Source organism: Cyclopterus lumpus, chromosome 6, assembly GCF_009769545.1.
Source record: "Cyclopterus lumpus isolate fCycLum1 chromosome 6, fCycLum1.pri, whole genome shotgun sequence".
Lineage (NCBI taxonomy): Eukaryota > Metazoa > Chordata > Actinopteri > Perciformes > Cyclopteridae > Cyclopterus > Cyclopterus lumpus.
In genome coordinates, this window is record NC_046971.1 from 22,097,974 (window position 1) to 22,116,914 (window position 18,941).

The 18,941-nt window shown below is 43.6% G+C and overlaps 1 protein-coding gene across 1 annotated transcript in view; it reads left to right on the forward strand.

Moving 5' to 3' along the window:
• tead1a (TEA domain family member 1a) overlaps positions 1–10,048 on the forward strand; it is a 19,126-nt gene extending 9,078 nt beyond the window's left edge. Inside the window, exons 4-11 of the mRNA XM_034535267.1 lie at positions 936–1,067; positions 1,256–1,305; positions 1,843–1,904; positions 3,104–3,231; positions 4,713–4,886; positions 8,026–8,166; positions 8,813–8,965; positions 9,695–10,048. Coding sequence (XP_034391158.1) covers positions 936–1,067; positions 1,256–1,305; positions 1,843–1,904; positions 3,104–3,231; positions 4,713–4,886; positions 8,026–8,166; positions 8,813–8,965; positions 9,695–9,808 — 954 coding nt within the window. The 3' untranslated portion in view covers positions 9,809–10,048. The remainder of the gene's footprint in view (positions 1–935; positions 1,068–1,255; positions 1,306–1,842; positions 1,905–3,103; positions 3,232–4,712; positions 4,887–8,025; positions 8,167–8,812; positions 8,966–9,694) is intronic.
• Positions 10,049–18,941: the final 8,893 nt, after the last annotated feature.

The following is an 18,941-nucleotide window of genomic DNA, read 5'->3' on the forward strand; positions in this document are numbered from 1 at the left end:
CTAGGAGGAGAGATTTCTCTCAGTGCCAATTAACTTGAGTGAAGCTGCCAATTAGCGATTCTCCAGCTATTCCAGCGCCTCTAATTCCATTTCATTCGGCTGTTTTTCTGCTCCGAGGACTCGCGTTGCTTCCAGTTCAGACACTATGAGCGTGGCCCGCGTGTTCAGACCTACTGTAACATCTTCTGTGTGGAGCCTTTTGGTTTTCAGGCCCCGAGGCGACAGCGGCCTCCAACCCCCCCGACCGGTGTGAAACGCGTTTAGCTCGGCTCACCACTGTTGTTGCTATGACTTCCTCCCGGGGCCACACACCAGAGCACCACACCCAAATACACACCCACACACACACACACACACACACACACAGGAGGCGAAGGTGTGTACTCGCTGCGTCCTCTTCCTCGTTGCCGAGAGACTGTTTTAGGGCTAAACAAGGGATTTAGATGTGAAAAAGCACACGGGCCGACCGCTTGTTATCGTCTTCATTTCTGCTGCTAATTAGAACGGCGAAACAAGGTCAAAGTCTTTAATCCCACGGGAGCCCGTTGAGCCACTTCCAGCATGAAAAGGTTCAATTCTGGACGATGGCGGACAGATGGCAGGACTTGAACCCTGCTCCAGGATCGAGCCGGCAAAAGCTTTGAAGCCGCATCGCATTAGCTTTTGAATTGACTTTAAACCTACGTTCTATTAGAAGGTATAAAAGAGTCCAATGTCTCCAACAGCACATCAAATGAGCGCTCCACATTGGGCTGTTTGCACAAATTGCATATTCCGCTCTGTTTTTCTTCTCCATTCAAGGCCTTAGGTTTTCTTTATGATTTTAAATGTCATTACTCGAGAAAATTGGACCTAATTCCGATGTAAAGTGTGTTCATCGGGATGATGATGATGATGATGATGATGAAGGTCATAATGTGTGTGTGCCGCGGCAGGACCAGAACGCCAAGGAGAAGGCCCTGCAGAGCATCTCCTCCATGTCCTCGGCCCAGATCGTCTCGGCCACTGCCATCCACAGCAAGCTCCTTCCCGGACTAGTACGGAGCAGCTTCCCCAGCAACGCACAGGTAACACATACACACACACACACACACACACACACACACACACTGCATATATTCTCCAAATGGACCACAGGAAACACAGGGACATGAATAATAATACGCCTATTTTTTTGGCAATTTTGTGCTACATTAGCTCAGTTTGAAGTCACACATATCAATGTGTGCGTGTGTGTGTGTGTGTGTGTTTTTAGCTTTGGCAGGGAATGATTCCTGGAGGACAGTCCAGCTCCACCACAGAAGAGTAAGTCACAGTCATATCTAACTTAAAATAAAATAAATGTATTAGTAAAACAATAAAAAAAAAATATTTTTCTATATATTTTTATGTTACATATGGATCTTCTCATTTGTAGTAGAAACCATTGGTGTGATTTTTGCCGATTCACATGGTCGATGCCTGGAATTTGTCTTCCTTCATCCCGCTAAAATTATTGACGGATAATTCTTTGTCCACCACATGCCATATTACCATATGCAGCGTTTCAAATTAAGTCTAAAAACCCTCCCTTCCTGCCATTCCCCATATCTGACACAGTGTCTGTTCACTAGTGGGGATCATTGTGTAGAAAGTAACCCTCAGTGCTCAGGTGCTGTTACATGACCATGTGATGATGATGATGGTGGTGATGGTGATAATGGTAGTAAATGAGGGCTGGTATGGCTTTGTCGTGAACGTGACCGGCCCTACTGTGTCTCCTCTTCCTCCAGCCTTCTTTTTGTTTCCTTAATGCTCTCCCATCCGCCTGTCTTATCTGTGTTGTCTCTCTGTTCCTCTCAGCATCAAGCCGTTCTCTCAGCAGGCCTACGTCGTGCAGACAGTGGGAACCAACACCATCTCAGGTGAGAGGGGACGCGGGCGCAATTATCTCCTTTCTGTGAATCGACCGGGCGGTCCTCTTCTCTCGCTGCCATTTGAGCCCGCTGGCTCTCTATGGGGTGTCTTTTTTCTCTCTTTTTTTACGACTCTTTTGGGCACCCGGGTCTCCAGGTGCGCCCCCGGGATTCTTCTTGTGAAGAGGTCAACGGAGGAGTGGGGTCAATCTGACTTTCTATCTCTTGTAATCTCTTACATTTTATTTTATTTTTTACTTAGGGCCCCCTACCTCAGTGGGAATTTTGAGCTACGATTGGCAATGTCGGCGCTGTAATTAGCTGTGATTTGATTGGTAGGTAGGCGCCAAAATAAATTGCTTATAATTTCACTTCCCTTCAGTCAGACACACTGATGGAACGCTGCCTATAACCCACAACGTATGGAGTCACAGATGGGATGCTTTTTGGTCCACAACTGGACCCCTTGAGAGACGCCAGCCAGTTCATATATATATATATATATATATATATATATAAAAAGCAACATACTGTTCCACCTAGCCCACAGCAGTGCAACAAGAAGGGATACAAAAAATAATAATAAAATTAAAATTATATATATATATTCCCAAACAAAAATCATATAAATACAGAACAAACTGTTAGCAGCAGAGTGCATTAAAGTGCATTTAGAGAAATAGACTTCATCATTTTGATGGGCTTTGACTGCTTGCGGCTAAAGGCCACTTAGCATGCTAAAAGCTGTTTAGCATGCTAAAAGCTGTTTAGCATCTGGGACGAACACAACACCGTGCGGGAGCTCCTGGTGACTCGGCGGATAAAAAGACAGGCACACAATAACAAATAACAATTATTTCAATTATTATTTCAATTGGAAACATGCGCTCGTGTTAGCAGGCGGAGGCTAACTAGCTCCGGCTAGTCCTATAAAAACATCGGTGCCGCCAGGCCGGTCTGAATGTCGAGGCGATGGCAGCGGTCAGTTCCAGAAGCACGAGACGGGCTTACGAGAGGCCTAAATGGAGTTTGGAGTCTCCAGTGACGGCACACATGTGACATGCTTGTAGCAAAGAGCAACGCTGGCATCGCTGCTAACCCTGCTAAATAAAATGACCGTATATGATGACAGTGTTGTAGTGACACTCTGTGTGTGTGTGTGTGTGTGTGTGTGTGTGTGTGTGTGTGTGTGTGTGTGTGTTGTCTAGGTTACGAGGCTCCCACTGCGGCCCAAACGCACAGAGAGCCGGCGTGGCAGGGTCGCTCCATCGGCACCACCAAACTACGACTGGTGGAGTTTTCATCTTTCCTGGAGACACAGAGGGACCAGGAGGCAGTGAGTCTGACACACACACACACACACACACACACACACACACACACACACACACACACACACACACACACACACACACACACACACACACACACACACACACACACACGCACACACACAGACAGAGAGAGAGAGCCGTAGTCTACAATAAGCACTCCCTATTGTCCCATAAACAGAGATGACAGATAACCCCACTGCAGAGAACGGCGTTAAGCCCTTTGTGTGTATCCTGGTATGAATAACCTTTGTAAAGCTCTATCTCTCGCGTCGGCTCAGCCTATCCGTCATCCTGCCACTCTCTGGACTGGCCGTCATTTTTCCACCCCGGGCTCACGGACAGCCGGCATTCATCTTGTCGCAATTGTTTGGACAGTTAAAAACCTCGAACCGCTCCACGCTGACTCTGAAATAGACCCTGTTGTCAGAGGGGTCGGCGCGTTACCCCGCACGCAACATTCACCGCACACGCTATGACGGCGGCAAGTGCAGTGAAATGTATAATTTAGCCGGAATGGCTGATCAAGGCAATGGCGACAATAGTTGCGAGCGGGCTAATTGTAAAAAGGGAAACAATTTGAGACGAATATCTAATCCTCATTTTTAAAGCACAAATCCTTTTTCAAATGAAAGATCTGATAAATAAGGATGTAACTTGTTGTTTGTCCTCAGATTCAGTAACACATTGTTACTATAAGGGTTTCATTTGACCTTCTTTGGAAATCTTAACCTGGTGCATCGTTAATGATGTATGTCATAATTCAAATTGTGGCTCTTGCATTTTTATAACTGCTTTCTTTCAAATGACAACAATGAATCAATCAGCCCTGAACACGTGTTGCAGTTTTGGCCTCAGTTGTCATCAGTTACAAGAACAACTTTACATACATTTTATATATTCCCGAGGCCATAACAATGTATTAAACATCACTATAAAACATTTTGGATGTACATCGCTCACATCAGTGTCTGCTAGTGAACAGCTGTCTGCCTCTCCGCCTCTGCTGGTGCGTCGCTACATTGTTTTATTTTCTTATTAGGAAATCACAGGCAGGAATCCATCAACTCTTTATATTCATACTGTAAATATTTGCAACTTCAAACAATAACCCACATACACAGTGAAAAACAGAATGAGGGCAAATTCTGAAGCAACCCTACTGAAATGTGAAATGTAAGGGGAAAAGGGTGGTATCCTTATTGTATAATGAAATACAGATTTAAAGAAAACCTGTGAGAGTTTCTGCCAGTGTTATGGTCGAGCGAGCCCATTTGTTTTATTTGTTTGGTATTGATCGATGCTTGTTAGTAATAAAAATACATTGTCAGATGGCCATAACTCATGAATGAATGCCTTGTTGTAAATAAAAAAGATTGATTTTCCTTTAATCTGTTTATCCATACGTCTTTCTTTTGATCAGCAGTCTTTTACACGTCTTCACGTTCTCTCCGTCTGCCCCCCCCCCCCCCCCCCCCCCCCTCAGTACAACAAGCACCTGTTCGTGAACATCAGCCAGAGCAGCCTGAGCTACAGCGACCCCATGCTGGAGTGTGTGGACATCAGGCAGATCTACGACAAGTTCCCAGAGAAGAAGGGCGGCCTCAAGGAGCTGTTCGGGAAGGGCCCCCAAAACGCTTTCTACCTGATCAAGTTCTGGGTGAGCAGACAAAAACAAGAACAATTCTCTGGCCAGATAATATGGCCGACATCTTCACATTAAAAATGAAACATGAGGAAAAAACGTTGTCCGTCAACTTTGACTGTTTGAGCACCGAGCGTCATGTAAACACAGAGTCCAACTCCTCTGGTCCCCCCCAGAGTCCTGCTCCCTGTCCTGCTGTCCGCCAGTCAAGTGCAGCTCGGTCCAGAATGAACGATGGATCCAGATCTCTGTGGGCTCAAAGGTCACCGACCTCCCGCTGCTTTCACCCGTCTTATTTTTCTGCGTCCGTCCATCAGACAGCTAGCAGCATGCTGGGTAGTGGAGTAGCCTCAGGTCCTAGTTGGGTTAGCGTAGCTTCCATCTGGGCTCTCCTCCACGGGACCAGTTTAGTGGCGTTTGGGTCCGGCTGGGTGGTCGGACGTGGGGTGGGGGGGGAGGGGGAGGGGCTGATCGAGTGTATTCTATCCTTCGCTAAAATGTAACTAAAAACAAACTAAAATGTAGCAATGTACATTTTGTTTCCTCATTAAATACCAGCTTCACATCCATCTGAAATAATGTAGCTTTTATTTTATTTTTTGTTTGGTCCTCTACCCTAGTTTTCCTGTATTTTTCCACCCAGTGCCATGTCTTTGTCTCTACTTACAGATATGTGTGTGTGTGTGTGTGTGCGTGCGTGCGTGTGCGTGTGCACGCTCTGTCTTTCCACCTGGGATATGGAGGTGATGGGTTGATGAAAGCACAGTCGCTTTGTTTGAACACCTGCTCACCTTCTGACTCACAGGTTGCTCTGTCTCCACCTGAGTGTGTGTGTGTGAGTGTGTGAGTGTGTGTGTGTGTGTGTTTCTCTCTTTACTGTTCTTTCTCAGAGCTGCAGTACACCAAAGGACTTTCAAGAATCCCGGCTAACAGAACACATTGCACATGTCCTCTCCCACCAGTGATGCTGACAGTCGAGTGATTGTGACGATCTCAAACTAATCGAATGGTCTCAAAAGAGCTTCCGACTAATTTCAGAACGTCCCCTCAAGTGGGCGACGAGGCACATTTTTATTATGATCCTCCAGATTAGTCTGGGACTCGTATCCCCGGATAGCATTTTTTTTTTACGCCTGTCAAACTTTCCAGCTGACACGTTTTAAAACCAGAGCCCTGCTCTTAAATTGGACGTCGGTGGCCACATTCCTGACATATGGTGCTAGAGGACGGGGCCCACGGCTGCATGTCTCAGGCAAAAAACAACAAACAAACATCCTCAGCAGTGAGGACACGGTAATAAACAGACCGTTATTTTATTGCAGTGTAGAACTAGTTCTTCCAAACGGTATGTTTCACTTTTATTGTTGCAGGCAAAAAGTACCGAAGCCTTGAGAGGCAAATGAGAAGGAACACAAAACATCATCTGTAAAACAGGTGAAAGAAGGATTATTTGTATTTTTATTTTTAAATATATCTGTGAAAACTGATTTTAATATTCTTTGCGGCGTTAGCTTGCTGACACACATTATGTACTTTGTGTTTAGAGAGAAATTAAAACTCACCGGGAAGAAAACATCAATGTGTTTATTCCGATGGAGAACATGGTGGTGTGGTGCACTTCACCTCCTGTGCACAAAATGAGCGTTTCAACTGTTTCCCCTCAGATGAAAATACAAAACTATCATGGCAAAACCTTTTTTTTTTTCTTTTTTTTTTACGTACTTAAGTAGCATCACAGGTTCAAAAGCAGATTTAAATGAGTTTTAAGTGCTGTTTTGACGAACGTGGCGAGTGACGCAGAATGTCTGATGTGTGCTGAGGGGGAGTTCCCGAGGGGGGGCGGGGGTGGGGGGGGGGCTATGAAGAAGGGCCTGTCCCCCCAGGTAGGAGGGAGGGGGGAAAGGGGGCGTAAGGAGATTGGTGCGGGGTTGTCGGTGCTGGAAGTCAGAAAGATATGAAGTTGCTTTAGGGTTGTGAAGGGCTTCGTATGTGATGAGGTGAACCGGATTGTTTGCTGTTCGGGGAGCCAGTGGAGGTTTTGAAGGACTGCTGATGTGACGGCTTTTCCTTTCTTCTGTCACCCGTGACCCCGAGGTGGGGTCGAACAGAGAGGTTGATTATTAAAGCGCTGGACTGGGTGTCGCTGTGAGGTTTACAGCAGACGGTGGGATCGTGCAGGAGAGGACAGAAGCCAGTGAAGTGGGCTCAGAATACAATGCATGTAGAGGAGGTGAGAGAGAGTAGGTGTTTGTGTGTCATGTAGAGTCTTCTCTATGAATTTAATTAAAAAAGCTCTCTGATCTACCACAATGGAGCATGTTTCTGATAATCTGCTGCTTTAATAGAACACAGTTTGATGTGTGTGTGTATGTGTGTGTATGTGTGTGTGTGTGTGTGTGTGTGCGCGTGGTGCGTTCTCCCTGAGAAACACACGGCTCCTTGGCGAACTCATTACAAACAGTACGATCCCTCTTCCGCTTCTCTCAGCCTGTAATCCAGGTGCAGCAGCGTGTTCAGCGCCACTCTGATTAAAGGAAGAAAAACAAATGATATTGTTTCATAACACTTGTTGTGTCTTCCAGTATTTCTGATCTCACGATCTGCAAAAGCCCCGTCAAGCATAAACAAAAGCTACGGGAGATTTTGAGCATTGTGAATTTTGGACTCATTTTGAGTGTGGTAAAAAAAAAGAAAGAAGAAGAAGCCACAGAGGAGAGTTCCTCCTCCAGGATGGACGGACATCATACGTAGATGCTGCGCAGAGAAAACCAACCAGTAAACTTACAGATGGCAACATTCTCGAGGATCAGTAAGCCCCGTTTCTTGTAATCCACAGACCTTTCTTTTGGAAAGGTTCCATATGACAGCTGTCCATTCTCCTCCATTGGGGTTTTCATAAATGTCACAAGGCTGATGTCTCCAACGGCCTGGACCAATAAAATCAAGACTGCATGCCGGTCTGGTCTCTGAGCGCTCAGAGCCGGTCCGCTTCAGGCCAGACCAGCACACTCACGCTGCGGAGACCGAGCTGCCAGCAGAGGGCGCCGTTGGCTCACCCTGACCCACAGAGTGGACAGTTCTTCTTGTTTTGTAGCGTCATTAATGGCGTAGGTGGTAATGTGTGTGTTTTTTTTTTTTGCTCTGTGGTTGCCAGGCCGACCTGACTTACAACGTGCAAGACGACCCGGCGGCCTTCTACGGGGTCAGCAGCCAATACGAGAGCTCGGAGAACATGACCATCACCTGCTCCACCAAGGTCTGCTCCTTCGGCAAGCAGGTGGTCGAGAAGGTGGAGGTGAGGTTTTTTTAAAAGTTTTTATACTGTGTTGCAGACCAGGATCATAAATGGCTGCAGGGCTGCACTTTAATATTACCAAATATTGTTTTATTATTATTGTTTTATTGAGGGAATAAACCTGAAGCCAATTCATCACAGCTTGAAGATTTGCTCTTCTGAACTGGCTCACGGAGAGCCGTTGGCTTTATACAGTTGAAATGAAACCCAGGCATACACTGTGGTGGAACAAAAGAAATTGGAAACATTCAAAGTCAAACCTGAACAACAAATACATATTTAAAAAAAGACTTGAGGGTCATAATGATGTACATTTTGGCGTTCCGTTCCTCTCAGGGAGCAGATGCTTGAAATCAGGTGCACACAGTTAAAAGAGTACTGCAGTCATTTAGTTTAGAAAAGACACTGCAGCCGACACATCCCATGATGCCGCAGGCTTTCTGTTCTAAATTTGCAAACCAATTTCACATGACTTATGAAGTCGGGTTACTTTGTGAGCCGCACAACGGTTTTCACCGGATCGCTCACGACTAATAATCTGATCTTGACAGACATAATCAGTGCAGTTCCCTTTTAGGGGTTAGTTATCACATGTTTCTTTTAATATCAGTAACTGACTCTCTCTCTCTCTCTCTCTCTCTCTCAGACAGAGTACGCAAGGTTTGAAAACGGGCGCTTCGTCTACAGAATCAGTCGCTCTCCGATGTGTGAATACATGATCAACTTCATCCACAAGCTCAAGCACCTGCCGGAGAAATACATGATGAACAGTGTGCTGGAGAACTTCACTATACTGCTGGTGAGGCAACCAGTCAATGTGTGACTCAATCAATGTCTGCTTTGTGTGTGTGTGTGTGTGTGTGTGTGTGTGTGTGTGTGTGTGTGTTCTGGAGGCCCTGAGAGGCAAGTGAGACTTCATTTTTAATTCATTTTGTAAGTTCTTTCATTTTTGTAAAGAAAAAAAATGGTTTTGGAAGCTGATTGTTATTATTTCTTTGTCAGGATCATTCTCTTAAGCGTGTGTGGTTGTAATACTCATTTGGGCCACCAGAGGCTGCACAATGCTTTCTTTCAGCCGAGTTTTAATTCTTCCATGCACTCTAAACCAGAGACTCTGATCCTTTTGTGACCTAAAGGCCTCTTTTGATTCTTCAAAACACTCTGCTGCCCGTACACTTTGTTTATTTGAACTAGTATGTTTTTTTATTGAAGTGAATTTTGAGCACTTTTAGAAAAAATAACTGCTTTGCAAATATATATTTTCCAAATTGTATTAAACTATTTGGCAGTACCAGCCCACTAGATTATTTGAATGACTGCCATGTTTTTCTTCGGTTCTAATCTGGAAGTCTATTGTGTCTGAAATGAGTTTGACAACAACAACAACAAACTTCTCACTTGGCTCTCGGGCGCTACTGTAGTATCGAGATTCATTTTCAACGCCTAACTTCTTAAAATAATTTATTTCCCCCCTCTCTCTCTCTCTCTCTCTCTCTCTCTCTCTCTGTCTGTGTGTGTGTGTGTCCAGGTTGTCAGCAACAGAGACACTCAGGAGACCTTGCTTTGTATGGCGTGTGTGTTTGAGGTGTCCAACAGCGAGCACGGAGCTCAACACCACATCTATCGACTCGTCAAGGAATAACAGACACACACGCACGCACACGCACACACACACACACACACACACACACACACACACACACACACACACATACACAGACGCACACATATGGCCTTTTTGCTTGATGATTACCGGTGACATTGGAGGTAAAGATGTCCAAAAACTGAATACTACTTAAGTGTCTTTCAGCCAAACAACTCCACTCAGTGAGGAAGAAAAAAATGGCTGCCTTTTCACCGCTGCTCACGAAACACCACAACAAGATTGGGGTCTTTTTTTAAATTATTTAACATCAGATATGATGCAGAATGTCCACGCCTAAACCATAACGGCAATCTTAATAGCAGATGCTCATTAGCTGTAAAAAGCACAGTGAAACACACCGGAATCAACCCGGCTGGCGTTTGTCCCCAAAACTCCTGTAGATGGAAATGAAAGTGCTACTTCGGTCTCGCGTCTTTGGGAAAGGCAACCCAGGGACAAAAACAAACAACAACAAGAGATCTTACAACTTGTCATGTTACCTGACACTGAAGGTCAGGCCCTGTGTATCATCAACAACCAGACTGTCGGGAAGTGTGTACAGACAGCCACTGCTAATTGTGTGAGCTGAATTCTTGCACAAAAGAAATTACTAAAAAAGAGGTTTGTCCCCCTTTTTGTATGTTTTCTTGAAAACAGAAAAACAAAACAAAAACCAGTAGCGTCAAAAATGTGTTTATTGATAAAAAGCATATAGACTATATTTTAATTCCAGCAACACAATCTAAAAATGATGTTGATAAGAAAGTAAAAGTGAAATTGAACCATTCAGGTACCGTTTTCTGTAACTAATCATCTTCATCAAGATTGAATACTTAAATAAATAAATAGATACGTGTGTTGAAGCTATAATCCTTAAGGTTGCAGTCCCGGCTGTTTGGAACCTGGTCCCGGTTGCTTTGGAACCTGGTCCCACCTGCTTTGGAACCTGGTCCCGGTTGCTTTGGAACCTGGTCCCGGTTGCTTAGCGCTTCCTGTCAGTGCTTCACAATAAAAAGTCCCTCCATGTTTTGTCAGTTGAAAGCTTTTAATATGAAGCAGCAGTAACTGATACGGTGGGGGGGGGACGTTAAACATCGGGGCTCATGTCAGGAAGATAGAATTACAAACGGTGGCCGCCATTACCAACAAAATCTACCAAAACGAAAGGTAATTGCAGAAGTATAATACTTTGAATGGCTATTGCTGAAAAAATGCGGACCATACAGCGGTTTGATTTCATGAAAATCTTAAGGATTATAACTTTAAATATGAAATGTATTGTGGTCCATTGGAAAGCACTGTGACTCTTTTAAATTCTACAACGTCAATCATCGTGCACAAGGGGGGGGGGTGGGGTGGGGGGGGGGGGGACGCGTCAAACTGTTCAAACAACACCTGCGATCTTTCTGATCAGGTTTCACTCTGCAAGTTTAAACCTTCAATATTCCTGCACCAGCTAACTCAAGTTTTATCGCGCCCATACGCACCAATGTGTTCAAGTCTGAAATATGATCACGTCCACGTTTACATTGACGTTTTGCCCCCGACCAGAAGCCACGGCAACTGTGTTTCATTTTGAGAGAGGATATGATGTCAGAATGGAAGTTATTTATGAATCTTACTGGACGTGAAGGTGTGAGTAGCCATCTCATGCTCTGGTTTTCAGTGTCTGGGCTAATGATCTGAATCCCATATTTAATGGCTGTTCCTGTAGACATACAGTCAGCGGTGAACCCTCCGAGAGGAACGTCCACGTTCTTATTTCCCCGCAGGACGCTAACGGGACACATTCTTCTCCACTCCATTTTTTATGGCCCAGATTTACATGCATTTTAATTTTTCTTTGGTACGTGTGATAGATTGATGTTAAAACCGCTCGCACGCTCGGTACCGTTCGGCGCCTCGTTCATAAAACACAACCCAGACCCGTCACTGCTGGAGGAGGCCCATTCTACTCTTGAGCTTGGAACGCTCGCCTGTATTCAGCAATTGAGAACGCGGTCTGCCGAGGTTTACCAAACCATCTTTAGTCCCAACTGGCCGGTCACTCGTAGCGATTCCTGATGTCTGACGCTGAACACCGGTACGAGTTGCCATGGTCCAAAACCACCGTATTCTGACTTTTTGTTTAAAGACTCCTGCGGGTGTCTCTCAGGGTTACAGACGCCTGTCCAACAAAACAAACACAAATCTTTCTTTCAACACGACGGTGAGTCATTCTGTCAGGAAAAAAAAAAACCTTCAACTTTCCCAGAGTTAAAGTGATGAGTTGTTTGCAGGCAGACTACTAGACCTTCACAGCACAGAACTAACAGGTGGCATTTACATGACAGCCTGAAAGGGGCTGACTTTGCAATAATGACCCTCTGTCCGGACATTATCTACCACCTGCTTACCAAAGACGGTCGTCGCGTGACACAAAAGGAAAGATGGATTTATTACAAGCTAGAGTAAATTACAAGCTTCTGCCAAAAAGGAATATCAACCTCCAAACATCTGTAGCTCGCAGGGCTACGCTGTAAAACTGTACAGATGTAAGTAAAACACAACAAAATAAACAAAAACTAATGGAAGTAGGGTTACAGAACCTTTTGTGTTTGTGTGCGTGTGTGTTTTTACCTGGCATTGGTGAACCATGTTTTGTTTTTTAAAGACTTATTTAATTTTTATTTGACCTAAAATAACATCTGTCCAACTTCACTAGAACTCAACTGTAAGGCTTTCCTGTTAAACGTCCACTCATTGTATCCACTAGAGAAGTCACACAAAGCGTAGACATGTTGCCCCGAGGCCGTTCAAGAGGTTCCAATGTTCAGTGAACCGCTGAGGTTCAGAGTCATCGTCGTCCGTGTTGTTAATGTTGTCTCGTATGTGGATATTAATCTTCTTTACGAAGCCACAGAAGTCCTGTCTGTAAACTATTCCGAAATGGCCTTGAATCTTTTCGTTCCGGTGCATTTGCAGCACACCTGTGTCTGCACTGAGGTTTTTTTTGATAAGGTGCTTTATATAAAGGTGACATTACCGTTTATTACAGATGTTGTGTATATCTTTGATATTCTAATGTTTAATCCTATTTTGCGAAGAAGAGAGAACATTTAGGGAATTCTAAAAGCTAGTAACGGTTGTATATTGGTACTGCACAGGGTCTGATCTTTGCTTTGTAACTTTCTTTTTTTTCTCCCTCATGGCTAAAAGTATGTTAGATATTTTCTAGCTTTGTAGAGACTTTGTACGCATATGCTATTCAGTTTAAATAAATGGTCAGTTCCAAACTGTGTTCTGGGTTTTGGTCTTTACTCATTATTTCTTTATTTCCAGTCCATTACCAGTCAAAAGAACAACTTTGGGGATATCACTAATGCATTGCCTTATTTATTTGTTATCATTACTGTGATTGCACATAGAAAACAATGGAAAAATTCCCACATGTAAAATTCACCTCTAAAAAGGCCATTTGATTATTTTATCAAAACATTTCTCATGGTACACTTATACACACACACACACACACACACACAATAAGGCAATAGAGGAGTGAAAAGGAAACTTCATTTATTTTCTGTGGATGTTTTTATGGCAATATGGATTCAGATAAATTTGAGGAGTGCCCATAGTTTGCAAAAAAGTAACTTTTTTTTGTAATTAATGAGTATATTACGTCAAAAGACTCGTAAAAACACCATAGTATAGTGTCAAAAATGTTTTCAATTGTCATATTATAGTATGTAAACAGTATAGTATGTAGAAAAATGTCAATACATAGTTGTAGTATAGTATGTCGGTGTAGTAAAAAGGTATAGTATATCAAAGAAATGAAAGTATTGTTAACTATAACTCGTCAAAAATAGGGCAGTAAAAAAAAGTCAAAAGCATAATCGGATATATGGCTTAGTTTTTCGTTTAGTACCTCAAGAAAGAAAAAAAAATGCAGTATAGCATGTATAGAAAAAAGTCATAGCATAGAAGTTATACAAAAATTAGTTACAATATTACAGATGCTAACATCCATCCATCCATTATCAGCCGCTTATCCGGGTTCGGGTCACGGTGGCAGCAGACCCAGCAGGCCGACCCAGACTTCCCTCTCACCAGCAACATTGTCCAGCTCATTCTGGGGGATCCCGCGGCGTTCCCAGGCCAGCTGGGAGATATAATCCCTCCAGCGTGTTCTGGGTCTCCTTTCGACACAAAGGAGTAGTGGCTCAACTCCAAGTTCCCTCCTGATATCCGAGCTCCTTACCCTATCTCTCAGGCTGAGCCCGGCCACCCTACGGAGGAAACTCATCTCCTTACCCTATCTCTCAGGCTGAGCCAGGTCACCCTACGGAGGAAACTCATCTCCTTACCCTATCTCTAAGGCTGAGCCCGGCCACCCTACGGAGGAAACTCATCTCCTTACCCTATCTCTCAGGCTGAGCCAGGTCACCCTACGGAGGAAACTCATCTCCTTACCCTATCTCTCAGGCTGAGCCAGGTCACCCTACGGAGGAAACTCATCTCCTTACCCTATCTCGAAGGCTGAGCCCGGCCACCCTACGGAGGAAACTCATCTCCTTACCCTATCTCTCAGGCTGAGCCAGGTCACCCTACGGAGGAAACTCATCTCCTTACCCTATCTCTAAGGCTGAGCCCGGTCACCCTACGGAGGAAACTCATCTCCTTACCCTATCTCTAAGGCTGAGCCAGGTCACCCTACGGAGGAAACTCATCTCCTTACCCTATCTCTAAGGCTGAGCCCGGCCACCCTACGGAGGAAACTCATCTCCTTACCCTATCTCTCAGGCTGAGCCAGGTCACCCTACGGAGGAAACTCATCTCCTTACCCTATCTCTCAGGCTGAGCCAGGTCACCCTACGGAGGAAACTCATCTCCTTACCCTATCTCTAAGGCTGAGCCAGGTCACCCTACGGAGGAAACTCATCTCCTTACCCTATCTCTAAGGCTGAGCCCGGCCACCCTACGGAGGAAACTCATCTCCTTACCCTATCTCTCAGGCTGAGCCAGGTCACCCTACGGAGGAAACTCATCTCCTTACCCTATCTCTAAGGCTGAGCCAGGTCACCCTACGGAGGAAACTCATCTCCTTACCCTATCTCTCAGGCTGAGCCCGGCCACCCTACGGAGGAAACTCATTTCGGCCAGAACTCGTTCTTTCGGTCACAACCCATTAATGATATTAATCCAATATCCAAATAGCTGGATCCCATATATGAATCCAATAAAAACAGGAAATGACTTTGTCATAGATGAATGTTGTGGCCACACAGAGCTCATGAACAAGAGTCCAAGTGGTGTAATCTCCTATATGAACAGCAGAGGGAACCATACTCAAAGAATTCAACCCAAAGCTCTTCATCGCTCTATCGAGGCCTGAGCAATTTATAGACCAGAGATATTTAGTAATTCCAAATCAATTTTCAAGGAAAATTAGTTATGTTTACTTTGAATATCATCAAAAGTAATTTACATTTACTGAATATTTGGATGAAATTGATTTACATTTACTGAACATTTGGGTGAGTCATATCTATTAATTATCTGGGTGAAATTGAGTAGGATTTACTGAATAAATAAATAATATATACAGTATATACATATATATATACATATATATATATATATATATATATATATATATATATATAGTATACTTGCCAAATATGAATGAAAATCAGGAACACTCTCTATTGTGAATCTTATGTGATCTGAGCGAAGGGGATTGGAAGTTAATTCTAAGTTTTTCCCTATATTAAATCAAATCAGATAGTTTTAATTAATATTCCCATATATATATAGTCTGAATTCTCCCAGCACACCCTTGTGGGCTCAGCTTTTTCTATTGCGATAATTTGGTTGACAACTTAATATCTGAGATGGCATTAGTAATTGTATGTATACCATTTGTTTTTGGCTTGTTTAGAGTCACTTTACTTCAGAGCCCTTCAGAGGCTCACACACTATTTAGCCCCGAGTGCGTCAGGGAGGGCCAAAGGAAGGACCACATGCAGTGGGAAATGGGCCCTTTCGTACATTGTGGACATAACACCGGTAGGAAAGCTGCTCTGGTCTTTGAATGTCCCACACCTCTTTTCTTATCTGCGAATCTCAAGTATCAACACATGCTGATCAGGCTTTTGCTTTGACATAAGGGCTATCTATGTCCGACTTTTCCAATATCTGCTTTGGTATGGAAAATCACATGTTTTATAATCCAGTTGTTAATCATACTGGGCTGCATGGTAAAGGGATGTGTGCTACAGTATTACAACGTTATCATTGGGATTCTCAAATATAGTCATAACTTTGTATGAAATATTAATAAATTTAATATTTTGCTTTGTATTGTACATTTAGACAGACATTTGTGTATTATGATATAATAAAAACCCATAAGGTGATATATTTGATATACTAGTGCTTTCCCAGATTGGAACGAGCATCCCCGAGCCTTCTTGAGGGATCTCCTGAGGGAGCAGTGGGAGTCCACCAGCCCAGGCTCGTGTGTTTAGGACACCCCAGGACAACAGTTCAGTACATCAACATTGCAAAGAATAACAAAGTCATTTTTCAGACCACCGTGCCACTGCAGCTTCATTTGTGGCCAAAATGTACTCATCATCAAATGTCACCCTAACTGATGTGCAAAAAAAGCGTGCACCAAAGAGCTACTGGAGCCTTTTAAGCCCGAGAGCCCGCTATCTGTATTCATATGTGGTGGAGCGGAATGATGAGTATGAAATGATCAATGTAAAAGATTTAGTAGACATCAGACCACTAGACTTGCTGGCATCTTTCAGTGGAAACCAACTGCATGTAAATGCTAGATACAAATGTATTGTTTAAATTTGCATTACTTAAGTGCTTTACTTGAGGACATATACCCAAACCAACAACTTGCTTCTAACAATTAGGAAAAGCAGCTAGCTGTTTTTGCTGCCTGTTTTGTGGTCCTGCAGATTTATGGCAGTGTGGCCTGATCTTCCCTGCAGCGATCCTTTGCCGGTCAGCACATTGTTATTGAATTACCTCAATTCTTCAGGGGTTACACATTTGGGTTCAGTTTCTGTAAAGTTCTGCTCTGAATTGTTTGTCACTAGACTGAATGAGTTATTTCTTTTTATGTACTGTATGTACTGTGTATAAAATGTTGGTTTATAGTGGTCCTTTTTGGAAAACAGATCTGTGAGCACCTGTCAAATGTTTTCATATGGGCCATTCTACTGAATTGGTTCAAAGTCAAGTCGGAAATATTTTTAAATGTTGTATGTTTTATTCCCAAAACATTGTCAGTATATATATTGTACCATATCTAAAGTACACATATCTAGTAAAAGAACCGTACATTTTTATATTGTATTTTAAGACTGATGTAATGTTTTTGCTCTCCCAAAGACTATCACTACCAAAACATAATTCAATTCAATTCAGTTTATTTTGTACAGCCCAGAATCACAAATTACAAATTTGCCTCAGAGGGCTTTACAATCTGTACACATACGACATCCCTGTCCCAGGACCTCACATCGAATCAGGAAAAACTCCCAAAAAAAAGAAAAAAAACATTCACAAGGAAAAAAGGTAAGAAACCTTCAGGAGAGCAACAGAGGAGGATCCCTCTCCCCGGATGGACAGAAGCAATAGATGTCATGTGTACAGATGAAGAGCAGTACAGAGTTACAACACAGTCAATGAATATGACAGAAATTCTGAATAATGAGTAGTAGGAATGAACCACGATCCAGATTTCCACAATCCATAAAATCAGAAGGAAATAGAGAGGAGGGGCATCAGCAGGGCTATGGCACGAGGCAGGAGGCCGGCCCACCAGGCAGGAGGCATCGCGAAAGAGGCCAGAACCAATGAGGCCAGACCTTTGAGGCAGGAGGCACAAAGAAGGAGGCAGGGCCATTGGGAAGGAGGCCAGGCCCAGTCCAGGGGCTGAATGCAGGAAGCAGGGGCAAGGGGGCAGGACCCAGGACCAGCTTCGGACACAGACAGGTCCGATGGACCCTATGAGATGGGAGGGCACAACAACTCCAGGGAAGAAGTAGAGTTAGTAATGTGGAATGAAGAGATGTACATTTGTCCATTAGGAGAGAGAGAAGAGGAGAGAGGATCCTATCCTAAAACGTCCCCCAGCAGCCTATAAGCCTATAGCAGCATATCAAGGGGCTGGACCAGGGCAAACCTGATTCAGCCCTAACTATAAGCACTATTAAAGAGGAAAATGAAGTGACTGTGTCTGCCTCCCGGACTGAAAGTGGAAGCTGGTTCCATAAAAGAGGAGCTTGATAACTGAAGGCTCTTGCTCCCATCTTACTTTTTAGGACTCTAGGAACCACAAGTAGCCCCGCATTTAGTGAGCGCAGCTCTCTAGTGGGGCAATATGGTACTACAAGCTCCTTAAGATATGATGGTGCATCACCAATCAAGGCTTTGTAGGTGAGAAGAAGAATTTTAAATGTGATTCTTGATTTTACAGGGAGCCAGTGCAGAGCAGCTAATACAGGAGTAATGTGATCTCTTTTGTTAGTTTTTTTTTTTTAGTACACGAGCTGCAGCATTCTGGATCAACTGGAGGGATTTAAGAGACTTATTAGAGCAGCCTGATAATAAGGAGTTGCAGTAATCTAGTCTGGAAGTAACAAACGCGTGAACCAGCTTTTCTGCATCTTTTTGAGACAAGATGTGCCTGATTTTTTTAATGTTACGTAGATGAAAAAATGCAGTCCTTGAGATTTGCTTCACATGGGTCCCGGTCAAAGATAACGCCGAGATTCTTTACAGTGGTGTTGGATGCCAGGGCAATGCCATCTACAGAAACCACATCACCAGATAATTGATCTTTGTGGTGTTCGGTAAAATAACTTCAGTTTTGTCTGAGTTTAACATCAGCAAGTTGCAGGTCATCCATGTTTTTATGTCTTTAAGACATGCTTGAATTTTAACGAGCTGGTTAGTCTCTTCTGGCTTGATCAATAGATATAATTGAGTATCATCTGCATAACAATGAAAGTGTATGGAGTGTTTCCTGATAATATTGCCCAAAGGAAGCATATATAAGGTAAATAAAATTGGTCCAAGCACAGAACCTTGTGGAACTCCATGATTAACGTTGGTGGTCATC